Raw genomic sequence first — 19,455 nt, 5'->3', positions numbered from 1 at the left:
GAAGGAGGAGAAAGTGGAGGCCCCAAAAGAACACCTAAGTTTCCACGTAAGATGGCCTTTCTTCCTCCTCCTGGCTGGCTGAGTCCATGCCAGGACTGAACAATGGTCTCTGAAGGGGTGGCAACTCTGAATCTGTTTACCAGAGTCCCTCCCTAAACACTGTCTGCAGAAATGGGAATTACGACAGGGGTTCTGGCCAACCCAAAATAAGGCAGGTTTCTAACAAAAGGCCTTTAAGAGCCTGATACGTGTCTGCAGGCCAAGGTAACAAAAACCATAAAAAAAAAAAGGTAGAGGTGCAGGCATGTCTTCTTGGAGGGCTTCCACACCTGCCCAGGTTTAACCATCATCAGGGCTGGGGTACAGGCCGCTTCCAGCCAGCAGCCTGGCAACCCGGGGCCAACGTTCAGGAGACTGGTGGCCAGTCTCCCGGGTCCCTTCTGGTTTCCACACCTCCTTTAGTAGTAGCAGAAATGGTAGCCTGTGCCCATTGAGTGCAGCATGGGTTCTAATCCCTGCTCTGCCATGTGACTGCTTGGGCAAGTCACTTAACTTCTGTGGGACTCGGTGTCCTCATCTGTAAAATGGGGATTAAGACTGCGCATCCCACGTGGGACAGGGACTGTGTCCCACCTGATTACCTTATATCTGCCCCAGTGCTTAGAACAGTGCTTGGCACATAGTAAGTACTTGACACATACCACTGTTATCATTATTATTATTATTAAGGTACTCTATGAAGCACATACTCTCAGAGTGAAAGCCTCCTGAGGGACAGGGACCGTGTATTCTCTCCCAACACTAGTAGAGTCCTCTGCACACAGTAAGTGCTGGAGAAATACCATTACTACTACTAATAATTAATAGTAATTATTATTATTATGGTATTTGTTAAACACTTACTATGTGCCAGGCACTGTATTAAGCGCTGGGGTGGGTACAGGCGAATCAGTTTGGACACAGTCCCTGTCCCACATGGGGCTAAGTGCTCAATAAATACGATTGATTGATTGATTGATTTTACAGATGTGGTTACTGAGGACCAGAGGAGTGAAGTGACTTTCCCAAGGTCACACAGCAGACAAGTGGCAGAGCTAGGATTAGAACCCACAACCTACTGCTACCACTTGGCCCGCTGGCCCTACCGACACCTGTGTTCTGCACGCCAAATTAAGATGTTTATAGTAATAGCACTGTAGTTCCTGGTGACGTGATTTGTATCAAAAACAGTGAACATCACTGCGTTCCACAGCTGGCAACGCAATAATGGAATAATACCAAAACCTTTTCAGAGCCCCATGGGTATTAATCTGGAGTATGGTTTAGAGTAGGTAGCAGTCCAGATCCTGGGGTTCCCGAGAGCCCCCACAAAAATGTATGGGTTGAAATCCTATGCAGCTCTCCAAGAAATGGGCTGGCCAGGACTGTCAACTTCATTCTTGGATGTATACAGAAACCTCATTTTTACTCACTCTGAAGCTTCTCCTCCTCTGTTTTCACCCATCACCCTGTCTCTATACTGACCACCCACTTGGTCTTAATTTCTTCTTCCCACCCCTTCCACCTCCCCAGCTCTCTAAGCCCCCAAATCCAAGCCGGCAGTTAAACGCAGCTGTCGGGCAAATTCTGCCACGGAGCCAAACCGACGTCCAGCCTACCTGCGGGATTCTCCTGCTGGGCTTCCTTGCGAGCCTTCTCCAGTTTCTCTCTTACCCAGGGAAATTCCCGTAGGGAGTCCAGGAACGTTTCGAACGCCTTTGGTCCCCGAGTAGGAAGAATGTCAAGCAGCAGCATTGTTTTCCGGAGGCCGGTGGTCTGGGATTTGATTTCCTGAACGTGGTTCTCGGTCAAGATTCCTTCCTGGTAAAGATACTGAACCACGAGTCCCTCCACCAGCACCTCTGAACCAAGTTCCAGCCGTAAGGAGCGCAGCACCTGCTTGTCTCTGGCCTCCATACCACCCTAGGGAAGAAAAGGGAAAAGAATGGCAACACCCTTTAAGCCACTGAGGATAAGAGCCTTTCTCCTCTAAAAAGCAGTCTAGTGGATAAAGCACGGGGCTCAGAGTCAGAGGCCCTGGCTGCTGGGCCACTTGTCTGCTGAGTGACCTTGGACAAGTCACTTCACACTTCTCTGCCTCAGTTACCTCATCTATAAAATGGGGATTAAAATCGTGAGCCTCATGTGAGACTGAACTGTATCTGACCTGATTAGCTTGTATCTACCCCAGCTCTTAGTACAGTGCCCGGCGCTTAGTAAGCGCTTAAATACCATTAAAAAAAAGTGTTTTTCCGGGCAAAATGAGGCACACATCTTTTTTCAGTTTCTAATTCCCATATGACTGGGAACACGTTTTACTTCTTGGTTCTTAAGAAAATCATCCTGAGTGTCCGACAATCTGTAGATACTTGAATGCATTAGATGCAGAGCAGAGACTACAGATGTGTCCCATGTTATCATCCACTTTACACCAGGAGAGAATGAAGCATGGGTAAATTGGACATTGGCCGGGCAACAAATCAGGAAAAGAATAAACTGGGGTCAAAATAAACCTCGTCCCTTTTGGCAGGTTATTTAGTTTGAAATGCAAGCGTCAAATACAACAAGCTGATCATCCCTCCCTTTACCGAGAGTGTTAACACTACTTAGAGCTGGGGAAAAATTAATCCAGGGTACCACTTTCCATTATGACATACTCATGAAGGCACATCCTCTACACTGTAAGCTCCTTATGGGCAGGGATTGCGACAACTAATTCATGCACTGGACTTTCCCAAGTGATTGGTACATTGCTCTGCAAATACTAAATGCTCAATAATAATAATAATAATAATAATGATGATGTTGGCATTTGTTAAGCGCTATGTGTCGAGCACTGTTCTAAGTGCTGAGCACTGACCTTTTCTGGACACGGGAACTGGAGTGAATCCTGTAATATTTTAGTTTCGCAGTGGGCCGGAAGCTTGTTTTACCTGAACTGATACGATAATAATCAATTACACTTATTGAGTGCTTACTGTTTTACAGCACTGTACTCAGGACTTGGAAAAATATGATATAACAGAGTTGGTAGACATGTTCCCTTCCCACAAGGGGTTTACACTGCCATGATTCAGCAGGCTCCCTCTATTCACCCCTCCCCCAGCCCCACAACACTTATGTACAATTCTTAGTATTTACATTGCATCTAGACTATAAGCTCACTGTGGGCTGGAAATGTGCCTACCAATTCTGTTATATTGTTAAATTGTACTCTTCCAAGAGCTTAGTACAGTGCTGTGCACACCGTAAGCACTCAATAAATATGACTGATTGATTGATAGGCTACAGATTTGTCTCCCTGGACCTCACCCTGTCAAAGCAACATAATGTCACCACATCCAGTAACTCAGTCCTGAAAGTGAGGCCTATTTGGATTCCTCCGCGGTCTTTTTCTTTGCATGTGGTTTGGACGAGGGTACTGAGGAGCCACGGGAGAAAGAGAGGGAGGATTTCTGTATGTGGGGAGGCAAACCAGCTGACACAGATGATCAAATAAACCTCATTTTTCTTCCTCCTTTTTCTTCCCCTAATAAGATTAATCAGAGCACCAAGAGCCCCTAGTGAATGGGCAGATGAAGCTCCACTCCACAGTTTTCAATACAGAGGGGATAAATCTCCAAAATGTGCAAGCCCGAATGACTAGCTGAGCAAAAACTACTTCTGGGTTGGAAAGGGGAAAGAACTCATGGCTCAGTGGAAAGACCACAGGCTTTGGAGTCACAGGTCATTCATTCATTCATTCAATTGTAATTATTGAGCGCTTACTGTGTGCAGAGCACTGTACTAAGCGCTTGGGAAGTCCAAGTTGGCAACATACAGAGACGGTCCCTACCCAACAGCGGGCCCACAGTCTAGAAGGGGGAGACAGACAACAAAACGTATTAACAAAATAAAATAAATAGAATAAATATGTACAAGTAAAATACAGTAATAAATATGTACAAAAATATACACATATAGCCAATCCCTGCCCATAACAAGCTTACAGTCTAGAGAAGCAGCGTGGCTCAGTGGAAAGAGCCCGGGCCCCGGAGTCAGAGGTCATGGGTTCAAATGAGCCTGGGAGTCAAAGGACCTGGATTCTAATCCTGCCTCCGCCCCACTTTCTGCTGTGTGACCTTAGGCAAATCACCTCCCTTCTCTAGGCCTCAGTTACCTCATCTTTAAAAAAACGGGGATTAAGATAGTGAACACCACGTGGGACAGGGACTGTGTCCAACCCGATTAGCTTTTATCTACCCCAGCGCTTAGTGCAGTGTCTGGCACTTATTAAGCGCTTAATGAATACCATAAAAAAGTGCTCTGCATGCATAGTAAATGTGCCATACCACTGATTATCTGTGATGTATTTTAAAAAGTCTGCCTAACCTGCTAGAGTGCAAACTCCTGGAATGACAGAGATCATGCCTACTAGGGATCTCACGGGCTTTGGAGTCAGCGGTCATGGGTTCAAATCCCGGCTCCGCCAACTGTGTGACTTTGGGCAAGTCACTTAACTTCTCTGCGCCTCAGTTACCTCATCTGTCAAATGGGGATTGACTGCGAGCCCTCTGTGGGACAACCTGATCACCTTGTAACCTCCCCAGCGCTTAGATCAGTGCTTTGCACACAGTAAGCGCTTAATAAATGCCATCATCATCATTATTATTATCTCTTAATTTCCACCTGAGTATTCGCTTCCAGCACTTGTTTGAATCCCGGCTCCTTCACAGGTCTGCTGTGTGAGCTTGGGCAAGTCACTTAACTTCTCTGAGCCTCTGTAAAAGAGGGGATTAAAACTGTGGGCCCCACAGGGGACAACTTGATCACCTTGTATCCCCCCAGCGCTTAGAACAGTGCACTTAATCAATCAATCATATTCATTGAGAAGCAGCGTGGCTCAATGGAAAAGAGCCCGGGCTTTGGAGTCAGAGGTCATGGGTTCAAATCCCGGCTCTGCCACGTGTCAGCTGTGTGAGTTTAGGCAAGTTGCTTAACTTCTCTGTGCCTCAGTTACCTCATCTGTAAAATGGGGATGAAGACTGTGAGCCCCACGTGGGACAACCTGATTACCTTGTAACCTCCCCAGCGCGTGAGCCCACTGTTGGGTAGGGACTGTCTCTATGTGTTGCCAATTTGTACTTCCCAAGCGCTTAGTACGGTGCTCTGCACATAGTAAGCGCTCAATAAATACGATTGATGATGATGATAACAGTGCTTTGCACGTAGTAAGCGCTTAATAAATGCCATTATTATTATTATTATTATTGAGCGCTGTGTGCAGAGCACTGTACTAAGCGCTTGGGAAGTACAAGGTGGCAACATATAGAGACAGTCCCTACCCAACATCATCATCAATCGTACTTCCCAAGCGCTTAGTACAGTGCTCTGCACATAGTAAGCGCTCAATAAATACGATTGATGATGATGATGAGAACAGTGCTTTGCACGTAGTAAGCGCTTAATAAATGCCATTATTATTATTATTGAGCGCTTACTATGTGCAGAGCACTGTACTAAGCGCTTGGGAAGTACAAATTGGCAACATATAGAGACAGTCCCTACCCAACACTGGGTTCACAGTCTTGCCATCGTTATAATTATTATTATTACTGGTGTCCACTTTGGGGCAGGGAGTAAACCACCTGACTCCTGGTGTGGCCTTAAGTTTTCCTACCAGTCATCATAAACCCCAAGGAGTGGGCAGGAATGAAATGAAAATAGCAAAGAAGAGGGAGCCATAAAGGGGCACATCCCAGGGTGAAGATGCTCAAAAGCTAAGGTCATGTTTTCCCCAGGGGAGAGTGACCCAAGGGCTCCTAATTTGCTGTTACTTACTTCCAGCAAAGACGCAGGCCACGGCCCCACTGAACCTAGGCGGTCACCTAGGAAGCACCATCTTGGTTGCGGGCAAAAAGGCCGAACAGGAAGTGCGGCGGCCATCTTTGTCGAGGGCAGGCGACGCTCGGGCGGGAGGGGGCCGCCATCTTGGTTGGGGGCACGGCTGCCCTGAAGGGGCCTCCGCCATCTTTACTTGGGGCGCTTCGACCCCAGCAATGCCAGGGAGTGATAGGAAGCCTTAGGTGGAATTGAGGTGAATCAATCAATCAATCAATCGTATTTATTGAACGCTTACTGTGTGCAGAACACTGGACTAAGAGCTTGGGAAGTACAAGGTGGCAACATATAGAGACAGTCCCTACCCAACAGTGGGCTCACAGTCTAAAAAGTGGGCTCACAGTCTTCAATCAATCGTAGAAGCTAGCTCTCTTCCTCCCTTCAATCAATCAATTAATCAATCAATCAATCAATCGTATTTATTGAGCGCTTACTGTGTGCAGAGCACTGGACTAAGCGCTTGGGAAGTACAAGGTGGCAACATACAGAGACAGTCCCTACCCAACAGTGGGCTCACAGTCTGAAAAGTGGGCTCACAGTCTTCAATCAATCGTATAAGCTAGCTCTCTTCCTCCCTTCAATCAATCAATCAATCAATCAGTCAATCGTATTTATTGAGCGCTCACTGTGTGCAGAGCACTGGACTAAGCGCTTGGGAAGTACAAGGTGGAAACATATAGAGACAGTCCCTACCCAACAGTGGGCTCACAGTCTAAAAAGTGGGCTCACAGTCTTCAATCAATCGTAGAAGCTAGCTCTCTTCCTCCCTTCAATCAATCAATCAATCAATCAGTCGTATTTATTGAGCGCTTACTGTGTGCAGAGCACTGGACTAAGCGCTTGGGAAGTACAAGGTGGCAACATATAGAGACAGTCCCTACCCAACAGCGGGCTCACAGTCTAAAAGGGGGAGACAGAGAACAAAACCAAACATACTAACAAAATAAAATAAATACTGAGAGCTCACCTCCTCCAGGAGGCCTTCCCAGACTGGGCCCCCTCCTTCCTCTCCCCCTCCTCCCTCTCTCCATCCCTCCCGCCTTACCTCCTTCCCTTCCCCACAGCACCTGTATATATGTATATATGTTTGTACGTATTTATTTATTTATTTTACTTGTACATATCTATTCTATTTATTTTATTTTGTTAATATGTTTTGTTTTGTTCTCTGTCACCCCCTTCTAGACTGTGAGTCCACTGTTGGGTGGGGACCGTCTCTATGTGTTGCCAACTTGTACTTCCCAAGTGCTTAGTACAGTGCTCTGCACACAGTAAGTGCTCAATAAATCCGATTGATTGATTGATTGAGCCCCCTCCTTCCTCTCCCCCTCCTTCCCCTCTCCATCCCTCCCGCCTTACCTCCTTCCCTTCCCCACAGCACCTGTATATATGTGTGTACGTATTTATCTTACTTGTACATATCTATTCTATTTATTTTATTTTGTTAATATGTTTTGTTTTGTTCTCTGTCACCCCCTTCTAGACTGTGAGCCCGCTGTTGGGTAGGGTCCGTCTCTATGTGTTGCCAACTTGTACTTCCCAAGCGCTCAGTACAGTGATCTGCACACAGTAAGCGCTCAATAAATATGATGGATTGATTGATTGATTGAGCAGTGTTTTGCACATAGTAAGTGCTTAACAAATACCATCACTGCATTTGGAAAAGTGGGTGGCATCTATAAAATAGGTCACCCTCGGGAAGGAAACCTCCTTCCCCTCCCCACAGCACCTGTATATATATATATATATATATATATATATATATATATATATATATATATATATGTTGGTACATATTTATTACTCTATTTATTTGTACATATTTATTCTATTGATTTTACTTTGTTAATATGTTTTGTTTTGTTTTGTTTTGTTTTGTTCTCCGTCTCCCTCTTCTAGACTGTGAGCCCACTGTTGGGTAGGGACCATCTCTATATGTTGCCAACTTGTACTTCCCAAGCACTTAATTTTGTTAATATGTTTTGTTTTGTTCTCCATCTCCCCCTTCTAGACTGTGAGCCCACTGTTGGGTAGGGACCGTCTCTATATGTTGCCAACTTGTACTTCCCAAGTGCTTAGTAGAGTGCTCTGCACACAGTAAGCTCTCAATAAATACGATTGATTGATTGATTGATTATTATTGTTAAACGCTTTCTATGTGCCAAGCATTGTGGTAGATAGAAGGTAATGAGGTTGTCCCACGTGAGGCTCACGGTCGTCATCCCCTTTTACAGATGAGGTAACTGAGGTCCAGAGAAGTTAAGTTCATTCATTCATTCAATCGTATTTATAAAGTGCTTACTGTGTGCTAAGCGCTTGGGAAGTACAAATTGGCAACATATGGAGACAGTCCCTACCCAACAGCGGGCTCACAGTCTAGAAGGGGGAGACAGACAACAAAACAAAACATCTTAACAAAATAAAATAAATAGAATAGTAAATATGTACAAGTAAAATAAATAAAGTAATAAATCTGTACAAACATATACACAGGTGCCGTGGGGAGGGGAAGGAGGTAGGGTGGGGGGGCTTGCCGAGGGTCAATCAATCAATCAATCAATCGTATTTATTGAGTGCTTACTGTGTGCAGAGCACGGGTCACACAGCAGCCAAGGGGCAGAGTCGGAATTGGAACCCACGTCCTCTAACTCCCAAGCCCGTGCTCTTTCCACTGCTTCTCTGCCCACCTTGGCCACCACAGTAACCCCACTGCAACCAGTATGAAGCTTCCTGACAGTCCACCTGTGTGACCCCATCCCTCCGGAGAGACGAGCATAAAGGCTCAGGGACCACGTCCCTTCTTAGCCCAGCAGGGCACTGTTTTAATCCCATCATTCTGGGTTCTGGGTCTCTTCATGTTGCCAACTTGTACTTCCCAAGCACTTAGTACAGTGCTCTGCACACAGGAAGCGCTCAATAAATACGATTGATTGATTGATTGATTGATTGATTGATTGATTCTGGGAGGGAAGAGAAAGCCTGAAGTCTGCGGTACCCTCATGTGCCCATCACCTTGAGAAAGAAGCCTTACCTACGCAACATGGCAAAGGTGGAAAGAGAACTGGCAGTTTTCATCGGGGACAATTCTGGCAGGAGTATAGGGGTCAGTCAATCAGTGATTTGTATTTATTGAGCACAACATAACAATATAACAGACACATTCCCTGCCCACAATGCGCTTACAGTCTAGAGGGGGAGATGGACATTAACATAAATAAATAAATCACAGATATAATAATGATGGCATTTGTTAAGCGTTTACTGTGGGGAAGCAGCGTGGCTTAATGGAAAGAGCACGGGCTTGGGAGTCAGGGGTCATGGGTTCAAATCCCGGCTCCACCAATTGTCAGCCGTGTGACTTTGGGCAAGTCACTTATCTTCTCTGTGCCTCAGTTACCTCATCTATAAAATAGGGATGAAGACTGTGAGCCCCATGTGGGACAACCTGATCACCTTGTATCCTCCCCAGTGCTTAGAACAGTGCTCTGAACATAGTAAGCGCTTAACAAATGCCATCATCATTATTATTATTGTGTGCAAAGCACTATTATAAGTGCTGTGGGGCTGGAAGGGGAGATGAATAAAGGGAGCAAGTCAGGGGGACACAGAAGGGAGTTGAAGGAAAAAGAGGGCTCAGTCAGGGAAGGCCTCTTGGAGGAGATGTGCCTTCAGTAAGGCTTTGAAGTGGGGGATCCTAAGGGTTCAGATTTTCCTAAAGGTTCAGGCTTTCTCAGTACCACTTGTCACCCTCCAAGTAGTAGTGAACTGTCCAGCGTTTTTCATATGGAGACTTTGGATTGTTGCATCTGAACTAGCTAGAGCGAAGTTTACTATTTTAAGTTGAACTTTAACAATTTTCCCTACTTAGATGGTGAGCCTGTCAGGAAATAGGGTTTATATCATATCCTTCCTTTCCTGGATTCTCACCATTGCTCAGTACAAAGTAACTGCTTAGTGAACTGTTGTATTGTGATGGTAATTATGACAATAATATCATAATCATAAGTGATTTGTAAATACTTTTGATTGATTAGTATGCTGCGTCCCACCAAATTGTTGCTCAGTAATTACCGCTATTGCTACTATCATTATTATTATGGTATTTATTAAGAGCTTATAGTGGTCAAATACAGTTCTAAGTGCTCGGGTAGTTCCTGTCCCGCATGGGGCTCAGTCTGAGTCGAAGAGAGTTTCTTTCTCTTTTTACCGAGAAGGAAACTGAGGCACAGAGAAGTTAAATGTTTTGCCCAAGGTCACCCAGCAGGTATGTGGCAGAACGAGAATTAGAAACCAGGTCCTCTGACTCCCAAGGCCCGGGTGCTTTCCACTAGGCCATGCTGCTCTGACATAAAACTATTCCCTCATTTTTGCAATCTAAGAATGCAAATTGTAAAAGTTAATTGTACTTCCTCCATCTTCCTCATATCTTAGAACTGTAGAATCAGAGCCAGAAGAAGCCTCAAGAATCATCCCCTTCAGCCGCCTGCCTCCAGGTAAGTGAATTATCAAACGATTCAGAAAAGAGGTTATCTCATTCTTTCCTCAGTGTTCTCCAGGCATTCTCTTTCATTCATTCATTCATTCAATTGTATTTATTGAGTGCTTACTGTGTGCAGAGCACGGTACTAAGCGCTTGGGAAGTACAAGCCGGCAACATATAGCAACGGTCCCTACCCAACAACGGGCTCACGGTCTAGAAGGGGGAGACAGAAAACAAACTGTCCAAAGCCAGTGGTTTAATCACCTGATAGTCTACCTGGAATTGTACCTGCTTTCATTTAAGCCCATTGCCTCTTATCTGAAGTGTGTAATATTAGTTCTGTGAATATTCAGGCTCACGTGGGAGAGAGGTGGGCTGCAATCAAAGGGGACAGCTTGAAGAGGAGCCCTTTCCCAGTAACCCCTTTCTTTCTAGGGATCATATTTCCCTAGAACCCCAAGGACTACGCTTCCCTGGAACCTGAAGGACTACATTTCTCTGAATCCCTTGGGAATTGAAATCCTGTGACAGAAAGAGTGACAAGCCAATAGGAGCCTTGGGCGAGTTCAGCTATTCGGCCAGTCAGGGAGAGCTTTTAAAATGCAAGAGATGACTCTCCTGCCCCTGTTCTCTCCTCCCCTCCTGCCAATGTGCTGCTCTGGCTCCTCCACAAGACTGCCTTGTGAGTATCTTAGACCTGGGTACGTGTGCTCAGGATATAGGAAGTTTCTTTTTTTCCATTATCGTAACGTTGAAGCAACTGGAAGGGTTCTGGTTCTTAAGAATTTGGCTGAAGAGGTCTGCAGGATCAGTATGGGTTTGGGTATAAAGCTGCCAACTACCCCATGGAGTGTAGGACTCTGGGTGGGCAGCGGTTGGGAGGAGAGCAGATTTCAACTCACTTGTCATCTGGAGTTGTTTTTATAGGAGGTTTGAATTCAGCATCTCTTGGCCGCTCGAAGTATTGAATTAGAGTTCATCTGTCCCTTGGGTGTGCCATCTGAAAATATCTAGAATGACTGTGAGTCTTTCTATTTTCCATTGTCTTTCGAGTGTCACCCTTACACAAACTATCACTGAGATTGTTGTCATTACCCTGAGGTGTGGAATCATAGTACATAAGTCTTTTAGACTGTGAGCCCACTATTGGGTAGGGACTGTCTCTATATGTTGCCAACTGGTACTTCCCAAGCGCTTAGTACAGTGCTCTGCGCACAGTAAGCGCTCAATAAATACGATTGATGATGATGATGATGAAAAGATTGATTGTTAGCTCCTCGGGGACAGAAGATGGATCTTTTACCACTACTGAATGTTCCCAAATCTAATATGGGGCTCTGCACCCAGTTGAAATTCAATATGGCTCTTATTGGTATTACTGCTGTGAGAAGCAGTGTGGCCTACTGGAAAGAACACAGGCCTGGGTGTCAGAGGACTTGTGTCACAATCCCGGCTCCACCACTCGTCTGCTGTGTGACCATAGACAAGTCACTTCGCTTCTCTATGCATCAGTTTCATCAACTGTAAAATGGGGATTCAGTATCTGTTCTCCCTCATACTTAGACGGTGAGCCCTTTGGCACAGGGGCATGACCACCCCGATCAACATGTATTTACCCCAGCTCGTAGAACAGTGGTCGACACATAGCAAGCACTTACCAAATACCATTATGATTGTTGTTGATGATGATGGTTTTGAAAAACTCCATCTCAAACCTTGGTGGGTGTGTAGAATAACCAGTCAGGACCCACCCCATGAAAAGCCTTCATATGATTGAAGACAGTCACATCGTCCCTGGAACATTCTCTTCTCCAGGCTAAATAACCTCAGTACCTTCATTTTACATCATAAGCTTGCTTTTCCTTTCCTTCTTAGTGTTACTATTGTCTAGTCTCTCTCCAGTTTTTCTTCACCCTTTTGCAAAATACTGTATCCAAAGCTGGACATAGTATTCTCATGAGGATCTGACCTGGAAAGACATTAGTGGAGGGATCATTTCTTTATTCTTCAATAGTTATGCTCCTGTTGCATACACCCCAGGGCCACGTTGGCTTTTTTACTCCAAGAACGAGATTTATATTCAGCAACCCCCGGGTCTTTTTCGGCTAGACTTGTCCCTCACCAGTTTTTTGCTCCACTCTGTACTTGTGGTGGATTTTGTTTTTGTCCCTCACTGCACTACTGTGTCCCTCTCAAATTTCTTCCCGGTTTTTCTAGGACCATTTTCCAATTTAAGTTCCTTTGAAGTCTATTCTTGTCAACCAAACTTCTCTGCGCCTCATTTTCCTAATCTATAAAAAGCTTACTCTTCTTCCCCCGTAGGTTGTGAGCCCCCATGTGGGCCTACCCCAGTGCTTGGCACAAACACTTAACAAATGCCGCAATAATTTTATTACCACAAGACGTCGTGCAGGAAGAAATACCCATCAGTTTGAGCAGGGTTTAGGGGCAAAAAGCAAATGTTTTAGATGGTAAAATTATAGCCTGCAGGATAAATATCAAGGAGAAATGCAATCATGCTGTATTCAGTTGCCCCCTGAGGGAGAACTGGGTGGACAATGGTCTGACACAGTGACAGCATGTCTTAGATTATGTTCCTGCTAACCTCCATCTCAGATGTATCTGCCGGTAGCTCCAGGCGGGTTTTTGGATGGAAGCTCAAACTATACAAGGGAGGGATCGATCGATCAGTCAATCCATCACTGGTATTTATTTAGCCTTTAACCAGGGGCAGAACAGTGTACTAAGTGCTTGGGAAAGTTCCATGGAGTCGCTACACGTGTTCCCTGCCCACAAAGAGCTTATAGTCTAGAGCAAGGAAGGAAGGGAAGGAGGGAGGGAGTGGAGTCTCAGCTATCACTGAGTGAAAACATCAGGTTCATAAGTGTTTGTAGTCTTCCCTTTACACAGTCTTCATAATTTGGTTTTCCTGAGGATCAGGGAGCTGTTTAAATGAACTATCCTTCCATCATTTGTAGTGACCTGATTTAACCCATTCCAAACTCCACTGTATGACAGCGATGAATTTCTTTGGAATTTTTAAAGTTTATGAAGCAGGGTTCGAATTGGCATAGATCTTTAGGCTACCCATGCAAAATAAAATGGCTATTCCTAAATTACTTTTCCTGCTTCATCTTAAAGCCACACCCAGCATTTGTTTCGTTTCGTGCTGGAGGGGTTTAGGTGCAAACAAAACATAATTTACTGAGTCAGTCTTCTCCAAGTGCTGTCCTCTGTAAGTATGGCCCTCCAGCGATTGGTGTTCTTTCCATTTGAAAGAGTAAAACAGCTTTCCATTTCCCCATTGTAAGTTCTAATAACAACCAAAGAACCAACTTACAAAGGGTAATTATCCAGGCAGCCTTATTAATTAATTTTCATAATTGGCAGTCATCCTTGTATCGAATAAAGTTTACCAACCTCTTTTTGAGCATACTGTTTTTTTGTTCTCATTCTCTTCTTCATTTGGACATACTTTTGATTCATTACTAAATTTTTCACCTCTTCTTGTTTCAACTACTGCAGCCTTATTAATTAATTTTCATAACTGGCAGTCATCTTTGTATCGAATAAAGTTTGCCAACCTCTTTTTGAGCATACTGTTTTTTGGTTCTCATTCTTTTCTTCATTTGGACATACTTTTGATTCATTACTAAATTTTTCACCTCTTCTTGTTTCAACTACTGGGTAAATCACAATGCCTCTATTTTTAAAATCTGATGTAAAACCTAGTTATTCAGAGATAGATCTTTTTAGAGGCAGATATCATAATGGGGTATAATAATAATAACTGTGGTATTTGTTAAATGCTTACTCTGTGACCGGCACTGTCCTAAAGTGCTGGGGTAGATAAAAGCAAATCAGGTTAGACACAGTCCTTGTCACACAGTGTCAACTTCCATTTAACAGATGTGGTAACTGAGGCACAGAGAAGTGAAGTGACTTGCTCAGGGTCATTTGTTATTTCACTGTGTCTAATCAGTCCCCTAAATGTAATCACAGAAACATTAAGAGGATATTATCTGGGACAACTTACCTGTCTTCCTCAAAGTCATAGTTCCATCTTCTGGTTCATCTGCATGGGACTTTGATTCCTTACTGTTTTAAGACCAAACTTTTAGTGGTATTAATTTCAATTGCATTAAGTAGGTTTCTTGATCTCCTTACCCACCTCTTCTTGCAATGACATTTACTGAGCACTTACTGCATGCAAAGCACTGCTATACTAAGCACAATATAACAATAAAACAGACCCGTTCCCTGCCCACAACGAGCTCTGATTACCTACATTTTGTTCAGTGAGCCTCACAGTTAATTTAACATTTCTTGCTATAAAATTCTGAGCTAGGTCAGTTCAACCAGAATACGGGAGTTGTGTTCTTTCATATTATGGAATACAGTGCTCATGCTTTGACCAAGACTGCGTACATGTGCACAACCAGTTTTTCCTACACAAGATCTCCTTGTACTGACTTCTGGAAGGTGTTCTATCCAGATAGGGAGAAGCAGCCTGGCTCAGTGGAAAGAGCACGGGCTTTGGAGTCACAGTTCATGGGTTCAAATCCTGGCTCTGCCAATTATCAGCTGTGTGACTTTGGGCAAGTCACTTCACTTCTCTGTGCCTCAGTTACCTCATCTATAAAATGGGGATTAAGACTGTGAGCCCCCCGTGGGACAACCTGATCACCTTGTAACCTCCTCAGCGCTTAGAACAGTGCTTTGCACATAGTAAGCACTTAATAAATGCCATCATTATTATTATTATTATTCCCACAGCATGCACCTAATTTTTCAGTAGTGTTCCATTTAAATCATGAAATGACGACATATATTATAGCATAAGAACTCTACACGGCTAGTCAATATGCTGTCCTGTTAGTTTTCTAATTGCAGAACAAGATTATAGTTTGCTTTTAGCAGTTTCTTTTAATATGCCTTCTGGGGCGTCTTGTTCTGGTGATTGTTTAACTTTGATCTGACAAACCTCTAGGAACACCTACCCCTCAGTGATCTTAAGACTAATTACTATGGTATATTTGTTAAGCACTTACTCTGTGCCAGGCACTCTACTGAGTACTGCATTAGATACCATATAGTCAAGTCAGACACTGTCCCTCATGGGACTCATAGGGGAGAAGATAGGTATTTTATTCCCATTTTACAGATGAGGAAATGGAGGCACAGAGAATTAAGTGAATTGCCCAGGGTCAGGTGGCGGAGCCGGTATTAAAACCGGGGTCCTCTGATTCCCGGGCCCATGCTCTTTTACCAGGCCATGCTGCTTCTCTTACACGTTGCTTCTGCCTTTTGTGATTCCATGCTATTTGATAAGTGCTACATTCCATGCTTTCCACAATATGATCCTATGCCTTGGTAGAAGCAAGAGAGGTTTCCACTGTTGCTTTCTCTTTAGTTGTTCCTTCTCCTTGACAAAAATTCCCCTCTGGTCGATGTGCTGTTAGTAATAACAATAATAATAACGGTATTTCTTAAGTGCTTACTATGTGCCAAGCACTGTTCTAAGCACTGGGGTACTTACCTGAGTTACTACAGCCTTGACAACCAGCTATGCCCTTGCCCGCCTCACACACTTTTACGTATGTAATGCTCCTAGGAATATAGAGTTGGATTTATTAGGGGCTAGTTTTGTGATATTACTTTATTCCATTGATCCTTTTCTAGTTAGCAGCTCTTCATTTATTATAAGCTCATTGTGAGCATTCATTCATTCGTTCAATCGTATTTATTGAGCGCTTACTGTGTGCAGACCACTGTACTAATCAATCAATCAATCAATCATATTGAGCGCTTACTGTGTGCAGAGCACTATACTAAGCGCTTGGGAAGTACAAGTTGGCAACATATAGAGACGGTCCCTACCCAACAGTGGGCTCACAGTCTAGAAGGGGGAGACAGAGAACAAAACATATTAACAAAATAAAATACATAGAATATATACAAATAAAATAAATTTTATTTTATATACATAAAATTAAAAAGTAAAATAATATCCCCTTCAGCATGCATCAGATTGAGTAAGGCTGATTTACTTTAAGTGTTTAAAAAGGTTTTAAGTTCAAAGAGAAAAGAGTAGCATCAAGCAGGACCCCACAATTAAATAAGGGCCCATCCTAACGACACGTATTCTTATGGTCTTGTCCTGCACTTGCACACAGTACAAGGATCGCGACAATTTATCATTTTTCCACTACAACAGATCAAACTCAAGGCTTAAAGGAGTTCTGACCTTATGATGAATAACAGGAGCTGAGCTCCTAATATCAAATTGGAGAAGATGGTGGGAAAGGCAGTGGGCTGGAGCAGACACTATAAATCGCTTTTCTACTTCAAAACTCAAAAGAAAATAAAAGGCACAGAGCTTCTTCCCCCCCACCTCTTAAGTTCACAGATTTCCGGACAACACAAACAGATGTAACACGTCCTACCCAAGAGAACGTGAATACTAACTCTGTTGCATTCTACTATCGCAAGTGCTTAGTATAGTGTTCTGCACATGGCAAGCGCTCAGTAAATACCAATAATTGATATGTATGATGGATTCATTTGGGTCGGGGGGGGAGGATAAGATATTTTTTCTCTGTGGTCTACACCTTGTCCCGTTGCTAGGCAATGAAATCTCTACCAGAGTAGAGATTCCACAAAAGAGCTTTCCACAAGGGAAGATCAAAGTCCTCCGTGGGCTCTAATAGCTGAAAATTCAGTGGGTAAATCGTTCTCGCAATATGTTGAACAAGCTCTTCATTTTACATGCAAGTGAAATTGTAAGTGACTCACCATTCTTGAAGTTATTTCAGGGTGTGGCCACCCTGCCAAAAGCCCTATCATTTGCAAGGTAAGTGGGGTCAGACTCTCTCCACTTAGTAGCACTGGAGAATTGGAATAACAGGCTATCCAGCAGGTTCTCCAGGATAGAGCTTCTGGGGAGGGGTGCATCTTTTCTGATTCAGATTAGGGGTTAGATCCAGGGTACTTCTGCTCCCTAACTCTCTGAAAATGTATACAAATCATAGTGCCCGCCCCCTCATCCCAAGTCTGCCAGAAAAATGCCCAAATGCCCTCTCAGGTCAATTACTCTTGAATGGAAACTCAGAGAAGGCTAAAATTCTCTCTGCTTTCTTTCTGTTTTCATCATGCTAGAGAGACAAGTGTGTGTTTTATTAGGTGGCTTATCCGTTCAGAATCTTTCACCAGGTTTAATTTTGTTTTTTTTAGACTGTGAGCCCACTGTTGGGTAGGGACTGTCTCTATATGTTGCCAATTTGTACTTCCCAAGCGCTTAGTACAGTGCTCTGCACATAGTAAGCGCTCAATAAATATGATTGATGATGATGATGATGAATGAGGCGGGTTTGAAATCTGTGAACTTTGAAAGTTCATTAGAACTTTCTAATGTCTCCTCCTTCTAGACTGTGAGCCCACTGTTGGGTAGGGACCGTCTCTATATGTTGCCAACTTGTACTTCCCAAGCGCTTAGTACAGTGCTCTGCACATAGTAAGCGCTCAATAAATACAATTGAATGAATGAATGAATGAATTAGATTGTCAGCCCCTTGAGGACAAGGGCCATGTCTTCTGTTACATGCACCCAAGCTGCTAGTACTAGCGGTAGAAGCGGCGTGGCTCAGTGGAAAAAGCACGATTTTTCAGGGCTTTGGAGTCAGAGGTCATGGGTTCAAATTCCGGCTCCGCCACTTGTCAGCTGTGTGACTTTGGGACATCACTTAACTTCTCTGTGCCTCAGTTACCTCATCTGTAAAATAGGGATTAGGACTGTGAGCCCCACGTGGGACAACCTGATCACCTTGTAACCTCCCCAGCGCTTAGAACAGTGCTTTGCACATAGTAAGCGCTTAATAAATGCCATTATTATTAGTATTATTAGTACAGTGCTCTGCACGTAGTAGGTGCTCAATAAAAGCTGGTACTGTGGATATATTTTGGCCACTTCCAGCCAGTACTGGGAAGTTTTTTTTTGTTTTCTTTTAATGGTATCTGTTAAGAGCTTACTGTGTGTCAGGCACTGTACTAAGCGTTGGGTTAGATATAATCTAATAAGGCTGGACATGGTCCCTGTCCCACATGGGTCTTGATCCCCAATTGACAGATGAGGTAACTGAGGCACAGAGAAGTGAAGTGACTTGCCTAAGGTCACACAGCAGACACGTGGAGGAGCTGAGGTTAGAACCTGGCTCCCAGGCCTGTGCTCTAACCATTAGGCCACGCTGCTTCTCTACAGAGCAAAGTCCCCATTGCCCCCATGGACGTGGCCTTTCCGCCCCTCCCCTTTCCCTGAAAGAGTTCCAGCGTGGCACAGATTTTTAAAAACGGGAATTCTTTTAGATCTCATCTCTGTCTGAACGCATAGGTGCTGTCCTATGGAACATTTTCAATAGGGACGCAGAGAATATCAGTTGGCATCCACCCTGCTCGTGCAGTTCGCGCTTGCATGAGACTTTCAACATTTTCACCTTGGGTCATATTGAATCTCTGTTCAACATCTCTCCTGTGTTTCCGGGATCCAAATTGCAAGCTGCGGTTTAATTAGTTGTAACCTTTATGATTACATCTCTTCGAGTTCATCCTATGAAGCAGACTTGGGTTTTAGCCTGACCTTGTTCACCCAAGCTGAACAGCGTCGCTTCCCAAACCAGCTTTTCCTTTTTGAAAACAACCCCCGCTTCTAGAAAACTCCAATGCTTGGGCTTTGGCCTGCCCAGAGATTCCTGGAGATCCCAGCTTAAGGGAATGAATCAGGATAGAGGAAAACTCAGACATTCATCCAGTTTCATAACAGACAGTACCAACCGGCCTATCCCCCTCTAGTTTGCTTAGGACACTGTACGCTTTTATATTTTCATTTGATATTTTGATTTTTCAGCACCCTTCCCACTACCTTACTCAGTTCCTGCAACTGAGTCCTGAAGCCCAGGCATGGATCAAAGACTCTATGACAATAGAGGGTGGCAGGGACACCCCTAATTAATCAATCAATCGTAGTTATTGAGCACTTACCGTGTCAGAGCACTGTACTGAAC

At 44.1% G+C, this 19,455-nt stretch overlaps 1 protein-coding gene across 1 annotated transcript in view; it reads right to left on the bottom strand.

Annotated features, from left to right (window-relative positions):
- The window catches only part of CRADD (CASP2 and RIPK1 domain containing adaptor with death domain), a 134,367-nt gene extending 128,426 nt beyond the window's left edge, over window positions 1-5,941 (bottom strand). The window contains exons 1-2 of the mRNA XM_038756836.1: window positions 5,860-5,941; window positions 1,659-1,962 (exon numbers count right to left, since the gene is read on the bottom strand). Coding sequence (XP_038612764.1) covers window positions 1,659-1,956 — 298 coding nt within the window. The 5' untranslated portion in view covers window positions 1,957-1,962; window positions 5,860-5,941. The remainder of the gene's footprint in view (window positions 1-1,658; window positions 1,963-5,859) is intronic.
- Window positions 5,942-19,455: the final 13,514 nt, after the last annotated feature.

Source organism: Tachyglossus aculeatus, chromosome 14 (genome assembly GCF_015852505.1).
Source record: "Tachyglossus aculeatus isolate mTacAcu1 chromosome 14, mTacAcu1.pri, whole genome shotgun sequence".
In the NCBI taxonomy this organism is placed as follows: domain Eukaryota; kingdom Metazoa; phylum Chordata; class Mammalia; order Monotremata; family Tachyglossidae; genus Tachyglossus; species Tachyglossus aculeatus.
The sequence above is the reverse complement of the archived record's forward strand: the minus strand, read 5'-3'. Positions and strand labels throughout refer to the sequence as shown.